General features: G+C 39.2%; 1 protein-coding gene across 4 annotated transcripts in view; it reads left to right on the top strand.

Annotated features, from left to right (window-relative positions):
* Positions 1-18,453, top strand: part of slc4a11 (solute carrier family 4 member 11) — a 102,333-nt gene that overhangs the window by 37,908 nt on the left and 45,972 nt on the right. For 2 of the 4 annotated variants that reach the window (XM_073835117.1, XM_073835119.1), the window contains exons 4-6: positions 2,919-2,962; positions 9,380-9,608; positions 14,685-14,717. In XM_073835117.1, the coding sequence (XP_073691218.1) occupies positions 2,919-2,962; positions 9,380-9,608; positions 14,685-14,717 (306 nt within the window). The remainder of the gene's footprint in view (positions 1-2,918; positions 2,963-9,379; positions 9,609-14,684; positions 14,718-18,453) is intronic. The other 2 variants (XM_073835118.1, XM_073835116.1) reach the window with 1 other exon arrangement.

Genomic DNA, 18,453 nt, shown 5'->3' on the forward strand with positions numbered 1-18,453 from the left:
GTAGACCAGGAGTTCTCAACTCTGGCCCTCGAGGTTCATTTTCCTGCAGAGTTTAGCTCCAACCCTAATCAAACACACCTGAACAAGCTAATCAAGCTCTTCATCATTACTAGAAAGTTACAGGCAGGTGAGTTTGATCAAGGTTGGAGGTAAACTCTGCAGGAAAGTGGACCTCGAGGGCCAGAGTTGAGAACCTCTGTTGTAGACATTTCATGAAGACCATGAACAATGATGCCAACTTGTGGAAAATGGGCATCTGATGTCCCCTTTAAAAAATTACTTTTATTAGGCACAGATTTATTAAATTGGTCAAAAGTGTCAGTAAATGTTGCAAAAGATTTACATTTGAGGTCATAAGTTTACATACACCTTGTAGAATCTGGAAAATGTTAATTATTTACCAAATATAAGAGGGATTATATAAAATGCATGCTATTTTTTATTTAGTACTGACCTGAATAAGGTATTTCACATAAAAAAATGTTTACATATAGTCCACAATAGTTGAATTAATAAAAAAAAATACTAAAAATGACCCCGTTCAAAAGTTTACAGACACTTTTTTAATACTGTGTTGTTACCTGAATGATCCACAGCTGTTTGTCCTGAACAGTTAAACTGCCTGCTGTTCTTCAGAAAAATCCTTAAGGTCCCACAAATTCTTTTGTTTTATTTGAACCCTTTTCAACAATGACTGATTTTGATTTTGAGATCCATCTTTTCACACTGAGGACAACTAAGGGACTCAAATGCAACTGTTACAGAAGGTTTAAACGCTCATTGACGCTTCAGAAGGAAACGCGATGTTTTGAAAGCCGGGGGTGAAAACTTTTGAACAGAATGAAGATGTGCACATTTTTCTTAATTTGCCTAAATATCATATTTTTTTCATTTAGTACTGCCCTTCAGAAGATACTTACATGTTTACCAGTGGACAAAATAAGTTATATTTACCCTGAGTTTTCTCTCCCCAGATCTTAAAAAAAAAACACAGCTGTGGATCATTCAGGTAACAACACAGTATTAAGAATCAAGCGTATGTACATTTTTGAATGGGGTCGTTTTTATAAATTCAACTATTATTTTCTCTTGTGGACTATATGTGAATGTCTTTTATGTGAAATATCTTATTCAGGCCAGTACTAAATAAAAAATAACATGTATTTTGTATGATCACTCTTAACATTTTGTATGTAAATTTGTATGTAAACTTTTGACCTCAAATGTATATTTTAAATAAATGCTGATTCTTCATAAAAAATATAGATTATAGTTTTCAGAAAACCAGTAAGCAGTACAATTGTTTGCATCATTGATTAGAAATTTTTAGAATGATTTCTGAAAAATAATGTGATGCTAAGAGATTGGAGTAATGGCTGCTGAAAATTGAGCTTTGCACCAAAGGAATACATTTTATTTGAAATTAAGTATAAATAGTATAGAATAGTTATTTTAAATTGTAATAATATTTCACAATGTTAATTTTTTTTACTGTAATGTAATCAAGTAAATGCTGCCTGAGTGAGAATAAAAGAGTTCTTTTAAAAACATTACAAATTAAAAACAACCCCATACTTTTGAACTTATTACAGTATTTGTTGCTTGTTAAATTAGAGTACATTTTTACATTTTAATCTAGAAACTATGTAAACTTCAATGGAACATGAATTTACATTCGACTGAATAAATAAACAGAGAGAAGAGTTTTGGCTCCTCGTTTCAGAAGACCACGGGGGTGAGCATACGTCTGACTATTACCAGCCTCCGGCAAATCATTGATGCTGGTATGATTGGATGTGGTTTTGATAACTGGCTAATTGCTGAATTCTCCTCGGATTAGGGTTTGCACCAGTGTAGTTTGAGCTCAATTAATGCTGCCTTTTATCTTATGTTAATACAGTGTTTTTGAGATTTATACCCAGCAACTCAGTGAGCTTTAATTAGGTGCTTATATATTGCAGTACATTTGGGTTCAACATGATATGACCTCACTTAATTGTTAAATGTATGATGTGTACTTGCAACCATCTGAAAATGCAGATGACAAATGGAAAAGTGACAGAAGGACAGACGGATGTGAGAGGAGAGAATAAAAGAAGCGGTTTCACGTGTGACTTTAAGCCATTAAAAGGTTTGAGAGGTTATGTAACCCTATTAGTTTAACACATAGACTTACCTCTTATTAAAACTCAAAGTTGTGCTTTTAAAGTGGTGCTTTTATTCTCAATTTTCCCCTTTTAATCCCGAACCCATCCGAGGGGCTGTTTAATCTTGGAGCTAAGGCAGCGGAGGAGTCAGCCGTGGGTCGTGGTAATCCTGCCTGAATATCTCTTTCCAGGGGCAGGACTTCTTGCGGACCATGCGCACAGGACTGAGGGATCTCTATTTGATAAAGGCTGTCTGCTTTATATAATCTCTATATGGAGGAGGACTTAGCATGCAGCCATCACGTGAGGGTTTCGAGCTCAACCTGCAAACCTGAGGACAATACCAAACATGAATTAAGCAAATAAAGGACAGACAGGGACACGGCAACACATGCACGGACACGAGTACATCCCGTCCCGTCCCCTTCAGAGTTTGGACGATGCTCGTGATCCATGGAGTGTGCTGTGATGTATTTGGCGGTTACTAATAAACAGTGTTGTGGGAGTGATATTTTGTTTTGTATTCAGGGAATGAATTGTTTCATAGCAGATAGTTGTGATGTTGGGTTAAATTGAGGAGATCACAATAGGGGCTCTCTGATGCAGATGGCTTTTATGTTCACTGTTGCTGTTTTTTGAACAATTTTATGCTATCAGAGTGTTCTCTTTGAATCTAGTTGTTCTCAAAAACTCTAAAAGCGGTTTTATGGTGGTTGTTGTTTTGGCATACCGTATTCACCCCTCAGGCCTCCTGTTCTCTCTTTCCTACAGAAACCGATGTCCACGGCTGTGTGCTGCTTAACACGTCTCGAAGGGTGAGACTTTTTCATTACATCCACATGCCAAACAGATCTTTTAAGATGCATAGTCCCCGTCTGAAGTTATATGCACACCTGTGACTGCACATTAATTGAATTATGTATTGATATACCAAGTCTACATACACTGGGGCCCAAGAGTGTGAGACCTGTTTTTTTTAAATCTGGTATTTTTTATTTAAACATGCATATAAAATTTTTTATCCCACTTTATAATAGGTAGCATGTACTTACATTTTAATTAATCATTTGATACAATGCACTTATGTACATAGATGTTTTTACATTGTACGTACATTTAAAAAAATGCCTGCATGTTATTAAATATGTAATTATTTCTGTAATTACATTTATATTTTATATACATTAACCCACTCTTAAACCTACCCATACCACCAAACCTTACCCGTATCTCACCTCAATAGCAGCAAGTGTTTTGCAATACAATATGAACACAAGTACATTGTACTTATTTTTTGATGTAAGTACATAGTAGGTAAAGCCTCTTAATATAAAGTGGGGCCAAAAGGTTTTTTAGGATTTTGAAATTTAAAAACAGCTTATTACATAAAATTATGAAAAAAGTACTGGATAACATAATCATTCGGTTTTACCTAAAAATATAGGATTCTAATTTCTGCATTCTAAAATTGTTTGTGCTACTTTTTACCCTAAATGATCAACTATTTAATTAAATTGTTATGCTGACAGTTTAATTTTTAATAAAAAATGTTGTAAAAAATTAGACAATAATTTAAAATAGAATGTTTTTTAGACTTTTTAAACGTTATTTTTTGTACAGTATCGGGTATACACAAACTGTATTCATTACATGCCTAACTACACTGTAATACACAGTTTCCAATGATTTATCAATCAGTGATCCCAGGGTCATGGGAAACATGGAAATATCAGGAAATTTTTATTTAAAATGTTTATTTTAGTCATTAAAATTTCTATGATTATGCATTTTTCAAATTATGCTGAACTATAAAATATTTCAGCTGCTAGAAATTGTGTACACTTTTAAAAATAAAGGTTCTTTATTGGCATCAATGGTTCTATAAAGAACCTTGAACATCCATGTGTAACAAGCGGGACGACTGAGAGTGAGGATCCAAATGCAAGGTTTTATTATGAAGATCGTAGTCAGACAGACAGGGTCGAAAACACCAGCAAACAACAACAGCAAAAATAATCCAAGAGCGTAATCCAAGAAACAGGCGTAGGGTCAAAATCCAGGAGGGCAGTCCAAAGTAAACAAATGAAATGAAAACAAGAAACTAGGAAACTATGGCTAAGACTGAGAAAACAAAAACAGAACTATGGCTAGGGCTAGGGAAAAACAACAAGGAAATTGGAAAACCTGGGAACAAGGAAAAACGCTCGGTAGAGTCCGCTGGAGCAAAACAATACTTCGCGGTGAGTGTGTGTGCTGAGCTGGCTTTTATGGCTGACAAACAGGAAGTAACCAGCGAAGCAGCAGAGGGAGCAGCAACAGTCAGTGAGGGGCAAGGCTCCCTCTGCTGGCCTGGTGTGACATAGCCCCCCCCCCCCCCCCCAAGGAACGGCTTCCAGACGCTTCAACAGAAACAACAGGAAGAAACAGTCCAGGGGAGCGGTGGGGGGGGGGGGGCCAGGAGACTGAGGCAGAACTGGTTGGGCAAAGGCCCTCCAGAGCAGAGCAGGAGATTCGGGAGCCCTCCAGGGCGGAGCTGGAGGCGGAGCAGCCCTCCGGGGCGGAGCAGGAGGCGGAGCGGCCCTCCGGGGCGGAGCAGGAGGCTTAGGAGCCCCCCGGGGCGGAGCAGAAGGCGCAGGAGCCCTCCAGGGCGGAGCAGGAGGCGCAGGAGCTCCCAAGGGTGGGGCAGGAGGCGCAGGAGCCCTACAGGGCGGAGCAGGAGGCGCAGGAGCCCTCCAGGGCGGAGCAGGAGGCGCAGAGGCCCTCCAGGGCGGAACAGGCAGCCACGTCATGGACTGGGATCTGGGGAGAGCAGAGACAGAGGAGGCAGACAGAGCAGGGGAAGAAATAGAGAGTTCAGGGGAGAACGCCGCCTCCATAGCTGTGACAAGGTGGACAGGGACTTTAGAAACGGCCTCCATAGCCGTGACGAGGTAGACAGGGACTTCCGGGACGGCCTTCATAGCCGTGACAAGGCAGACAGAGTCTTTTAAGACGGCCTCCATAGCCGTAACAGGGACGACCGGAAGTCTAGGTGGTGCAGGCTGAGCATGAAGCCTTGGCGGAGCGGGCAGAGCGTGAAGCCTTGGTGGCGCTGGCAGAGCGTGAAGCCTTGGCGGCGCTGGCAGAGCAGGGAGTTCCGCTATGCACGCCACCTCCAAAAGAGGTATAGGCGCAGCGGACATGTGGATAGGTGAGGCCTCAAGAGCAGACTCGTTGACAGAGTTATGGATAGATGAGGCCTCTGGGACGCAGTGTGCAGCCCACACACTCAAAATGGCGATTGCCATCACAGGTAACGCAGTCGGCAATGGGATGCCCACCGGGCTGGAAGATGAGAGGCTTGCTTGGCTTGGGAGTGAGGGCTCTGCGTGGCTTGCGAGCGACGGCTCTGCGTGGCTTGGAAGCAAAGGCTCTGGACGCTCAGGCAAGACGTGACTTGGCTCTGGACGCTTGGACGATACGTGACTTGGCTCTGGACGTTCGGGCGAGACGTGACTTGGTTCTGAGGGAACAGCTTTGGCTTGACTTGGCTCGGAGGGAACTGCTGAGACATGACTTGGTGTGGCTGGAACGGTTGTGATTTGACTAGACGTTGAAGGAGCGGCTGTTTGACTTGACTCAGGAAGAGCTGCTTGACTTGACTCAGGAAGAGCTGCTTGACCTGACTCAGGAAGAGCTGCTTGACCTGACTCAGGAAGTGAAGTTGCTTGACTTGACTCAGGAAGTGAAGTTGCTAGACTTGACTCAGGAACTGAAGTTGCTAGACTTGACTCAGGAAAAGCAGCTTGACTCGACTCAGGAACCTCAGCCATTACGTGACCAGACTTTGCAGGAGTAGCAGCTGTGGCGTGCTCAGGAGAAGTAGACACGACGTTCACAGGCGGTGGTTTGATTGACGTGACGTGAGCGGGCTCTGGCCTGGCAGATGTGACGTTAGCGGGTGTTGGCTTGACAGACATGACATTAGTGAATGCTGGCTTGGTAAACGTGACATTAGCAGTCACTGGCTCGGCTGACGTGGTGTTAGCTGATGCTGGCTTGGCTGATGTAGCTTTAACAATCGCTGGCTTGGCTGTTTGTGCTGACAGCAGTGGTGGGTCCTCCAAGCTTGATATTAGCCGCTGATAAGCCACGAAGATGTGAGGGTGTGATGCTGCAGCCACCATTTTGACGACAGGCTCGGGTGTGGCGGCCATCTTTGTGACAGGCTCAGGAGGGACGGCCATCTGGTGAACAGGCTTGGGGATGGCGGCCATCTTGTGAACGGGCTTTGGGGTGGCGGCCATCTTGCAAGAGAACTTGGGCGTGGTAGTCTTTTTGTGAGCTGGGTTCGATAGGGCGGCCATCTTGAAAACAGACTCAGGAAGGACAGTCATCTTGTGAACAGGTTCTGGAAAGGCAGCCATCTTGTGAACAGGCTCAGGAAAGGCAGCCATCTTATGAACAGGCTTTGAGATGGTGGCCATCTTGAAAACAGACTCAGGAAGGACAGCCATCTTGTGAACAGGTTCTGGATGGGCAGCCATCTTGTGAACAGGGTCTGGAAGAGGGGCCATCTTGTGAACAGGGTCTGGAAGAGCGGCCATCTTGTGAACAGGGTCTGGAAGGGCGGCCATCTTGTGAACAGGGTCTGGAAGGGCGGCCATCTTGTGAACTGTCTCTGGAAGGACAGCCGTCTTGTGAACAGGCTTTGAAATGGCGGCCATCTTGTGAACGGGCTTTGGGATGGCAGCCATCTTGTGCTGTAGCTCTAGGCTGGCAGACATCTTGTGCTGAGACTCTGGGCTAGCAGATATCTTGTGCCGTGGCTCGGAGCTAGCAGACATCTTGTGCTGTGGCTTTGGGCTAACAGACATCTTGTGCTTTTGGCTTAGGGTTAGCAGACATCTTGTGCTGTGGCTCTAGGCTGGCAGACATCTTGTGCTAAGGCTCTGAGCTAGCAGACATCTTGTGCTGAGGCCCTTCTAGTACTCCCACAGTGTACGGAGATCCACAATGCAACAACACAAAGTCAATAAACTGTGTGAGGCTCCAACTAGGGTCCTCATCGGGTAAATTGTCACCGATATCTGCGTCCAACCCACTCCAGAAACATTCCTTGATGATGGTTTCATTGCAAGGTGCCAGGTAACGATAAGCTATGAACTCCCTCACATAATGCTCGATGGGACGGCCATTTTGAAAGATGGAGCAAAGCAGATTTACGGGGTTGGACAAACTTCCTGCTGAATCCATTCTTGGTGGGTTGTACTGCTGGTGGGTAAAGCCGCTGGAACCGGGTGTGGCGAAGTATTCTGTAACAAGCGGGACGACTGAGAGTGAGGATCCAAATGCAAGGCTTTATTATGAAGATCGTAGTCAGACAGACAGGGTCGAAAACACCAGCAAACAACAACAGCAAAGATAATCCAAGAGCGTAATCCAAGGAACAGGCGTAGGCTCAAAATCCAGGAGGGCAGTCCAAAGTAAACAAATGAAATGAAAACAAGAAACTAGGAAACTATGGCTAAGACTGAGAAAACAAAAACAGAACTATGGCTAGGGCTAGGGAAAAGCAACAAGGAAACTAGGAAAACCTGGGAACAAGGAAAAACGCTCAGTAGAGTCCGCTGGAGCAAAACAATACTTCGCGGTGAGTGTGTGTGCTGAGCTGGCTTTTATGGCTGACAAACAGGAAGTAAGCAGCAGAGGGAGCAGCAACAGTCAGTGAGGGGCAAGGCTCCCTCTGCTGGCCTGGTGTGACACCATGGAACCTTTCAAATGCAGAAAAGGTTCTTTATAGTGGAAAAGGGTTCTTTAGATTTTAAAAATGTTCTTCAAAATGGTTCTTTTAAGAACTGTTCACTGGTTCTTTGAGTGTAGAGAAACATTTATTCACGCAGAATGCGTTTTTACTTAAAAAAATTAAGACTTTTAGAATGTCATGTCATGCGTGAGATGCTGCAAAAGATGCAAGACCCAAGATCAACAGTCAAATGTGTTTTGACATAGAGTGTTTACACAGAAAACAATGGAAAAGTAGCACAGTTGGATGGAAAAATATGTTTCCTGTGTGAACTGCCTCTTAGTCACAAACCATATTGCATCTGTCCAGTTTGTGAGTGAATCAATCTTTCAGGTTCTTTTTATAGTGATTCAGTCAATGAATCAAAAGTAAATCAAAATCATTTTTAAAAAGTAAATAATTGACATTATTTAATATAAATGTGGTAAAAAATATGTAATTCAATAATTATATACTGGATAGATATATAAATATATATATACTTTTAAAAATACTTGTCCAGTATTAAAGACATAGTTCACCCAAAAATGAAAATTCTGTCATTAATTGCTTCCCCTGAAGTCGTTCCAAACCCCCAAAGTCCTTCGTTTATCTTCAAAACACAAATTAAGATATTTTTTCAATGCAACTACCACATTCAAGACCCAAAAAGATGGTAAGGACATTGTTAAAATAGTCCATATGACATCAGTGGTTCAACCGTAATTTTATAAAGCTATGAGAATACTTTTGTGTGCAAAGAAAGCAAAAATAACACCTTTATTTAACAATTTATTCTCTTCTGTGTCAGTCTTTGCCGCACGCTCACAGTAGCACATGACGCATACATGTGGTGCTGCTGATGCAGGAGCTGGCATTCTGACACAGAACGTTCATCTCTCTTTGGCTGATGATACACAGGTCAGCTTTTTCAGCAATGTTGCCGCCAATGGCCAACCAGGTGAGACGCAGGGCCCACAACTGATCAAAAGTATCCAGAAATTTGTTGCCCATTCTCGCTGGAAAGGTGCCCAAGCAAACAAAAATGCAGTGCATCCGGATTCTACGTCAGAACGCTGGCTTCTGCGTCAGCAGCACCACATGCATGCCTCATGTACTCTCATGTGCATCAAAGACTGACACAGCAAAGAAGAAATTGTTAAATAAAGTCGTTATTTGTGTACAAAAAGTATTCTCGCAGCTTCATAAAATTACAGTTGAACCACTGATGTCACATGGACTGTTTTAATGATGTCCTTACTACCTTTCTGGGTCTTGAATGTGTCAGTTGCGTTGCTGTCTATGTAGGGTAAGAAAGTGCTCGGATTTCATCAAAAATATCTTAATTTGTGTTCCAAAGATGAACGAAGGTCCTACGGGTTTGCAACAACATCAGGAGTAATTCATTTCTTTTACTTTGTAGATATTTTTTAGTATTGCTTACATGTACCTCTGTTTGTTCTCTCAGTACGTGAAGCTGATGAACTTCGAGGAGGAAGTGCGAGCTCACAGGGATCTGGACGGGTTTCTGGAGAGGGCCAGTATTCTGCTGCACGAGGATGAGACTTCTCTAGACGACGTGTTAAAGACAATGCTCCGCCACGTCTCACAGGACCCTCACACCGCTGAGCCCAGCTGCAACTTCGAGGAGATCATGAGCTCCCTCTTCACAGACGCAGGGTCACAGGAAGTCAATGGTGAGTGTGTTTGTTTCTATTTGTGTGTTATTTCATGAAAAGCTTATGAAAGGTTGCTCAATACCTCAGAGAGCTGATTTGACTGACACCTCAAAGGATATAAGCACAGCAGTTTGACGTTAGTCAATGTTATTTTAATTTAAAATGCTTTATGAATTATAATGCAGATTTTACATAAAAAAGGGACAGAAGAATGAGGAACAGAGGGAACTGTGCAGAAAAAAGAGTTTCAACAATAATTAAGTCCATTTCCATCCCTGCTGACCCCATAGCTTTCAAACTCACTCTAGGATGTGTCAGAGAAAGGACTTGCTATGAATGACCCCATAAAGGAAAGTCAGGTGACAATAACACTCTTCTGTCCACTCATTCACACATTGGACTCACTGGAATTGTCAAACCTTCCCAGAGGACACACAACAAAAGTTAAGCTTAGAGGTGAAAGACCTTCAAGGCAGGAGCAGCTGAAAGGAAAATACAATAAATATGAAATATAAATAAGTACAAAATGTATAATTCAAGATTGAGGACATAAGATATTTGAGTCAATACTTAATATTCAAGAATAATGAATTCGAATTCTTACAAAATTATAAAAATTGTATTAGTTGAGTGAAGGCTGGAATTCACTACATGACTTTTGTACAGATTTTTGGTGCTGTTTGCAGACAGTCGGAGTTGACAGATTTTTACAGAAAATCTCAGTAGTGTATGATGGGCTAAGACTCAGATTTTGTAGCTTCAGACTAAGAGTCCATCCAGTTGGAGGATGTCAAACATGTTTAATGTTTTGAGTCCATTCTCGCAAGGAAGTGCATGTTTTTGCATGAATTTCTTGTGTTCGGAACTTGAAAAGACTAATATTGTGTGATCTTCAGTCATTTAGTTTATGATGCCCAGTTTTTCTCTGTAACCATTTACAAAGCTGAAAAGTGTATGATGCCTAGTTTTTTCAAGTCTTTTTAGATTTCAAAACTCATGTAGTGTATTCCAGGCTGTGTCTACATTAATTCGGATACATTTGAAAATGACGTTTGAATTTTAAAACCCTATCCACAATTAAACGTTTTCCAAAAGTTTCTCATTCACATTGAGACGTAGGAAAACATTAAATTCGCCTTACATCCGCCTACCTCATAGATCAATTTGGAGTAGACGTCAAAGTTATGTCACTTGCAGCTGCGTGCGCATTTTGCTGGTAACTGAGAAACGGGTAAAATACTATGGTAAAGTACATGGAATAAGAGGAAAAAATTGATTGTTGTGTCTTTGAATGTCAGAATCAGAATGCAAATCATTTCTATAGAATACTGTCGTCAAAGATGCCATTTGAAGCTGATGTAGACATTTAAATGTGACCCTGGACCACAAAACCAGTCTTAAGTCGCTGGGGTATATTTGTTGCAATAGCCAAAAATACATTGAATGGGTCAAAATTATTGATTTTTCTTTTATGCCAAAAATCATTAGGAAATTGAGTAAAGATCATGTTCCATGAAGATTTTTTGCAAAAGTCCTACTATAAATATATCAAAATGTAATTTTTGATTAGTAATATGCATTGTTAAGAACTTAATTTGAACAACTTTAAAGTTGATTTTCTCACTATTTAGATTTTTTTGCACCCTTAGATTCCAGATTTTCAAATAGATGTATCTAGGCCAAATATTGTCCTATCCTAACAAACCATACATCAATAGAAAGCTTATTTATTGAACTTTCATATGATGCATACATCTCAGTTTTGTAAAATTTAACCTTATTACTGGTTTTGTGGTCCAGGGTCACAAATAGACAGACTATGGATGAAACCTGCAGTGATTACTATATTTTTAAAGCATAAATGAGATTTAAACAATAGGTCTACATAATATTCACATATGCAGTTCATAGCGGAGAAATCAACAGTTGCGAGTTTGTCAGTTCTGAGGGAAAAAAGCTAGAAGTATGGGATATAAACTCATGATTCTGAGCAGAGGGGAAAAGAGAAAATGAGTAGTTGATTTTTCTTATCAGAATTGTGAGTTATAATCTTGGAATTGCAAGAAAAAGTCAGAATTTTAATAAACTCAAAACTCAAAATGATCTTTTTTACTGTTTTTTTCCATGCCTTGTATATACTGATCCTTTAAAACTTATTTCTGCCACCACATCAGCTCCGAACTAAACAGACATACTAAGTTTTCATACAGTTCTTCTGATTTTATTTACCAAAATATCTCATTATTCATGTCTAGGTTGTGGTCACTCACCATTATATGCTTAATCTAAAATGCAATTGCCCTCATGTTTTGTTGCAGGACAGCAATTGTGAGTTAATTTTCTGTCATCTTTGCAGGGCTGTAATGTTAAGTGTGTATGAAGTAACATATCTGTAGCAAAAGTGTGCAAGTGAAAAGCACATAACAAGCACAACACCGATATAAACATAGATATGTATTGGCACAATATGCGTCACATGACTAAACATGCGTCACTGTTTTCTGAAGTCTCCATTTTCAGCATTTTCTAATTTGTTTACACTACAAGTCAAAAGTTGCATTTTTTTAATCCAAAATACATCAAAAACAGTACTAATGCAAAATGCTTTTAATGTTTAAAATATCTGCTTTCTATTTGAATATATTTTAAAATGTAATTTATTCCTGTGATCAAAGCTAAGTTGTCAGCATCATTACTCCAGTCTTCAGTGTCCTATGATCCTTCAGAAATTCTAATATGTTGATTTGTTGTTGTTCTAGAACAATATTTAAAACAGCTGAGTACATTTTTTCAGGATTCTTTGATGAATAGAAAGATTCAAAGATCAGAATTTATCTCAAATAAAAAGCTTTTTTAACATTATACACTATACTATTTAAAAGCTTGCAGTCAGTTTTTTCTGGTAAAGAAATCATAGAAATGAATACTTTTATTTAGCAAAAGTGTTACAAAAAATTCTATTTCAGATAAATGCTGTTCTTCTGAACTTTCTATTCATCAAGGAAATCTGAGAAAATTCTACTTAGCTGTTTTCAACATAATAATAAATGTTTTTGAGCAGCAATTCAGAATATTACAATGATTTCTGAATGTGACTGGAGTAATGATGCTAAACATTCACTTTGAAATTCACAGGAATAAATTACGTTTCAAAACATATTCAAATAGAAAACCTTTTTTTTAAATGGTAAAAATATTTCAAAATGTTACTGTTTTTGCCGTACTTTGGATCAAATAAATGCAAGCTTGGTAAGCAGAAGAGACTTAAAAAACATTAAAAATCTATAATCTAAAAAGTTTTCCTCAACAAACACATCTCAGTGTGAACCGAAGGCCAAAACGGAGAGTAAAAGATGCATTTTCAACCAAAAATGTATAAGTGTGGACAAGGCAGGCACCAGACTTGACATAACATTTATGAATTTTATCATTGTTTTTTGTGTATAGAATTTAGGTGCTTACACTTTTTAAATTTAATTAATTCATTTTTATTGAATAAAATATTTAATTATATTTGCATATAATGAAGCAAGAAAATGTTGGTTACTCCATATCACTGCAGCTATCATTAGATCTACTCCGCCAAGCCATTTTATTCACTGGCCCCTGGTTACCCAGCATTTTCTAAAAAGGTTCCCCAAGCTACACAACTCAAGTATCCCTTTTCAGCCTTGCTCTGTATCACTAACTCCTTCTCTCTCAGGAACCTCTGGCATGCCGCACCACCAAAGATTCGCATTAAAAACAGATATTTCAGTTCATACTGCTTTTTTAAACGATTAAGGTGACTATATAGTGAGTGGTTTTGGCAAACCAAATGCCTCATCTCCTGATTTATGTTCGAAGCCCTACATTTACAACACAGTCAGTTGAAATTAAGCCCCTAATTAAGACGTCCTGCCAAAAACACTTACACGACACGAGGATAAAGGAAAGCTTTCATTGGGATACAGTACACTGGTAGTCCTATTATGTCAAAATTGAACGTCTTTGAATTGAATGTCTATCACCCCTGATATTTCTCAACACTATTAGACGCTTGGATAGTTTCTATCCTGATGGTTCAATTTGTACTTGTTTCTCATCTCTGAATCAAAATTCACTATAATAAATGAAACATTCATGACAGCACAATGTATATAAACACAGCATGTGAATTTATCAGGCTTCAAGAATGTGTCATTTCCTTCTGAGATTTTCACAAGCTGGCAGCGTGCTTTTTCTGGATCGTATTGATCGTTTCCGGCTCACCAGTAATCTCTGTGTTCTTATCATCGATGCCAAATTCACACTGAATACACACAGAATATCATTGGCTATCCTGGGCACCAATTAAGCCCAGTCCTCGACTTTACTGTACCGTCACTCCGGTTCTTTCTAACACGGCACCTAATCTGCGTCCGGACGCTGTCAGGTTGTGCATACGGTGAGATGTGAATTATCGTTAGTTGATTTTTTTTTTTTTCTTGAAGTCTAGGGATGATACATTCCCTCTTGTCTCTGTTGCTAGGATACATAGCTCACATGTGAGCGAGAATCATATTAATGATATGAGCCTGGGAACATGCAAATGAACTGATGTGTGATTGGATTATGAAATGTGAATGTCATGAATATGATAATGTATGATCGTTCGCTTGAGAATCCATGAATGGGATCTAATTGTGAGCGCATTGATTGTATGTGCGCACTAACACGCGCGCAACCCAAAGTCTATCAGTCTGAAGATCAAATTAGAACGAAATGCGAATAAAGATCTCATTGAGCTAAGATGCAAGCGCAATGAAAGATGGAGAAAAATCATATTTCATCTGAGTAAAGAGACCTGAGCATCTGCCTGACAACCCAGCCCCAATTAGTGAGAGAGGGAGGATCGTTGTGTCTGTGTGGGTGGTGGGTTATCTGAATTTGTGTCTGAGAGACGTTTCACTCTTTCTGCTTGCTTTTAGGGTTTACAACATGTGTTTCTGTGCTCAACCTAACTTTAACTCTTTCCTTTCCAAGCTGAACTCGGTGTGTGTGTGTGTATGTGTGTTCGTGTGATTGTGTGTGCTTGCACGGGTGCGTCTGTGTGTTTCCAATTCTCTCGCACAGACAGGTCGGCGAATTTCATTTTCTATGACAACGGTAAGAACGATATGATCAGACGTGCGATATTACCCACAATTCATGTGTGTTTTCTCCCTGAGTGCTGATGTTTTCGCTGGATGTGATTGACACGTACCATTAGTCCGACAGACACGCGAGTCTCTGTTTTCTTATTCAGATCCATCAATTTGCTGCATTTCGTAGTTGATGCAGTGACACAATCCAATTTGAAATCAGTATCCACACATCTGAAATGACAAGATTCGGTGTTGTTTTAAAAGAGTCGGTGGTGAATGCTGAGTGATTCCCTTCCCTGTGGTGGTGCTTTAGATTGGGCTGCATCACCCCTCTCTCTCTCTCTCTCTCTCTCTCTCTCTCTCTCTCTCTTTCTCTCTCTCATTCCTGGCTCATTGGCGTTCGGCTGATTGGCTTTGCATGGATTCCGCTGTTGTGATTGAAAAAGTCCACTGTCATTCCGATGTCTTTTTCGTCTTAATATTTATGCAGCACACACACACACACACACACACACACACACACACACACACACATTGAACAGACTTTTTAATATCTTCAGGAAAACTCTTCAGTGTGTGTGAATAAAAACATCTCATTCCATACTGATGTCCAGGCCTCTGGCAGTTATCAGAAGGGGTGAGATGGGGTTGGCCTAGATGATTGCCTGAATGTTAATGCGTGTATTTTACAGCTGAAAACATGATATCTGGGTATATTTCAGCTTTTTGACAATATGCAGTATACATAAATACTAAAAATCTATTTGAAAATAACCAAGACATATTTTCCATAGTGTTACTAACTAAATCACCCAAAAAAGGATATTTATTAGTGTTGTCAAAATTAGTGCGTTGGCACAGGTGATTAATTTTTCCAAATATTTTACGCAGTTAAAGAAGTTCACTTCCGAAACAGAAATTTACAGATAATGTAATCACCCACTTGTCATCCAAGATGTTCATATCTTTCTTATTTTAGTCGTAAAGAAATTGTTTTTTGAGGAAAACATTTCAGGATTTTTCTCCATATAGTCCAAAATGCAGTTTAAATAGGCTTCAAATGATCCCAAATGCAGTTGTAAACGATCCCAGACGAGGAAGAAGGGTCTTATCTAGTGAAACGATCTGTTATTTTTTTTTTTAGTATTACAATTTATATACTTTTTAACCTCAAATGCTCATCTTGTCAAAAAAAAAATAGCATCTTATTTTCTCCCTCAACTTGAAAAATCAGCAGAAGTACCGACCCAGTGTTTGCAAAGTGAACATGCAAAGAAAATCAAATACTCTTAACAAAAAAGGTAAAACAGTGATGTAGGATGATTTTGAAGTTGAGGGAGAAAATGAGATGGGGGTTTTTGACATACCCTAACTGTCTTGAACTGGAATAAAAAAAAGATTTCAGGCAGAGCATGACAATACAAGCGTACAGGTGCTAGTCAAACAAGCATTAGAAAGGTACAGGTGATGAGGGAGCTTCAGTAGAACGTCAGTCAGAGCATATGTCAGTTAAAACTAATTTTTCAGTCCTGTCAGCCATTATATTGTGCTCATATAATGCATGCTTCAGTTGCACGCACAAATGCAGTGGCGTGCGTTGTAGCCTGTATCATTTATTATTAAAGCGCCAATGAAACTACGAGCATGTGTGTCAGATCTGTGCCACATTTAGTAGCAGCAGCTCTTAAAGTAATAGCAGCCAAAAAACCTAATAACCCAGCTGCTGTGATGTCTGTTAATCAAAGAACAAAAGAAAAAAGAGGAAATCAATAACTTTTGTAGCTTTAAGGATTCATCTATATTTATTTCAGTATGTAGTGTTTGATAACTTGATCAAGGACGCAGGTAAATAATGGGCTTATTCGAAGATTGTTCACTTAAATTAGAAGTAGTTTTTAGTCTAATAAATGTTAAAATTGATAGCTCTTAATTTTACTGTAATGTTTAATGGCTATAGTCAATTATTAAATATTAGGAAAAAAGAACATTGTCCTAGAGACATCAGTAATATTGTTATCAGTGATACTCACCAGTCAAACAAATATTTAACAAATATTAAAAATATACTTTATGTTTATCTCTATGTTGTTTCTGAATTAATTTGAAGATTGAATGTTGAATTATTGCGATATAAAGGTATATTTAAAAATTTTAATTTTAGGTGGGATTAATTTCAGAAAAAAATAGTGATTACTTTGTTGATTTTTTTAATCGAATGATAGCACTAATATTTAATCATTCTTATTTGTATGAAAAATTATAAAATGTATACATTCTTTTTGAGAGTGTGATATTGTCTATATTAATAATGAATTGTACTTAAACTTAAATCATAGTAAGATAAAGATTAAATTAAATAATCTGATCTAGTTATAAGTTAGTTATAGTTATAGATCTAGTATAATATAATATAATATGTGACCCTGGACCACAAAACCAGTCTTAAAGGAGAACTCCGGTGTGATATTGACCTAAAGTGTATTGAATCATGATACCGAGTGTGAACGTACCTTGCATATCTCATCTCGGTTTGTTTCCAGCTGTCCGAAATCTGGGGTCAGTTAGCCGATGCTCACAACAGGTTGTCAATGAGAGTCAATAGGGCATCGAAGAAGCCATGTAAATAAATCACTGTTTTACGCCATTTACGAGGCACAAAGTAGCTCCACACTTCATTGGTAGACTTCCAAGGGCCCTGACATTTAAAACGAGACATTGAGAACTCAGAAAAAGCACCGGTAGTTTATTTACAAGTAGATTTATACAGACATTTTCCACGAGGAACAGACCGGTCGCCGCCATCTTAATTTTAGTCACGATAAGTCGAGTGTCGAGCACGAAGGAAACTACAACCTGATAAGTTGATAACCTGATAAATTCCTTGGTGCTCGACACTCGACTTATCGTGACTAAGTTCAAGATGGCGGCGACCGGATTTTCTCTTCCAGGTACTGTCTGTATAAATCTTCTTGTAAATAAACTACCGGTGCTTTTTCTGAGTTCTCAATGTCTCGTTTTAAATGTCAGGGCCCTTGGAAGTCTACCAATGAAGTGTGGAGCTACTTTGTGCCTCATAAATGGCGTAAAACAGTGATTTATTTACATGGCTTCTTCGATGCCCTATGGACTCTCATTGACAACCTGTTGTGAGCATCGGCTAACTGACCCCAGATTTCGGACAGCAGTGGACAAGACGAGATGAGATATGCAAGGTACGTTCACACTCGGTATCATGATTCAATACACTTTAGGTCAAAATCACACCGGAGTTCTCCTTTAAGTAGCACAGGTATATTTGTAGCATATTTGTATGGGTCAAAATTATCGATTTTTCTTTTATGCCAAAAATCATTAGGATATTAAGTGAAGATCATGTTCCATGAAGATATTTTGTAAATTTACTGCCATAAATATATCAAAACTTAATTTTTAAATAGTAATATTCATTGCTAAGAACTTCATTTGGACAATTTTAAAGCCGATTTTCTCAATATTTTCCAGATTCCAGATTTTCAATTAGTTGTTCTATCTCATGGTTTTAGTTAGTTGAATCAGAATTTAAACTGCCATTTTCGACTGATTAACGGAAATGAATCACACTTCCCAATTCTAGCTGCTTTTTTGTTACAGAGGTTTGAATCAGAGACAGTATCAAAATAACTTCTCATCCTACTCAGATATGAACATACAAGTTATGACAGAATGAACAAGTGTGAAACTGGCCTCCTGGCACAGTCTTACAAACGTAATGTCCAAAA

Source organism: Garra rufa, chromosome 2 (genome assembly GCF_049309525.1).
Source record: "Garra rufa chromosome 2, GarRuf1.0, whole genome shotgun sequence".
Taxonomy (NCBI): Eukaryota; Metazoa; Chordata; class Actinopteri; order Cypriniformes; family Cyprinidae; genus Garra; species Garra rufa.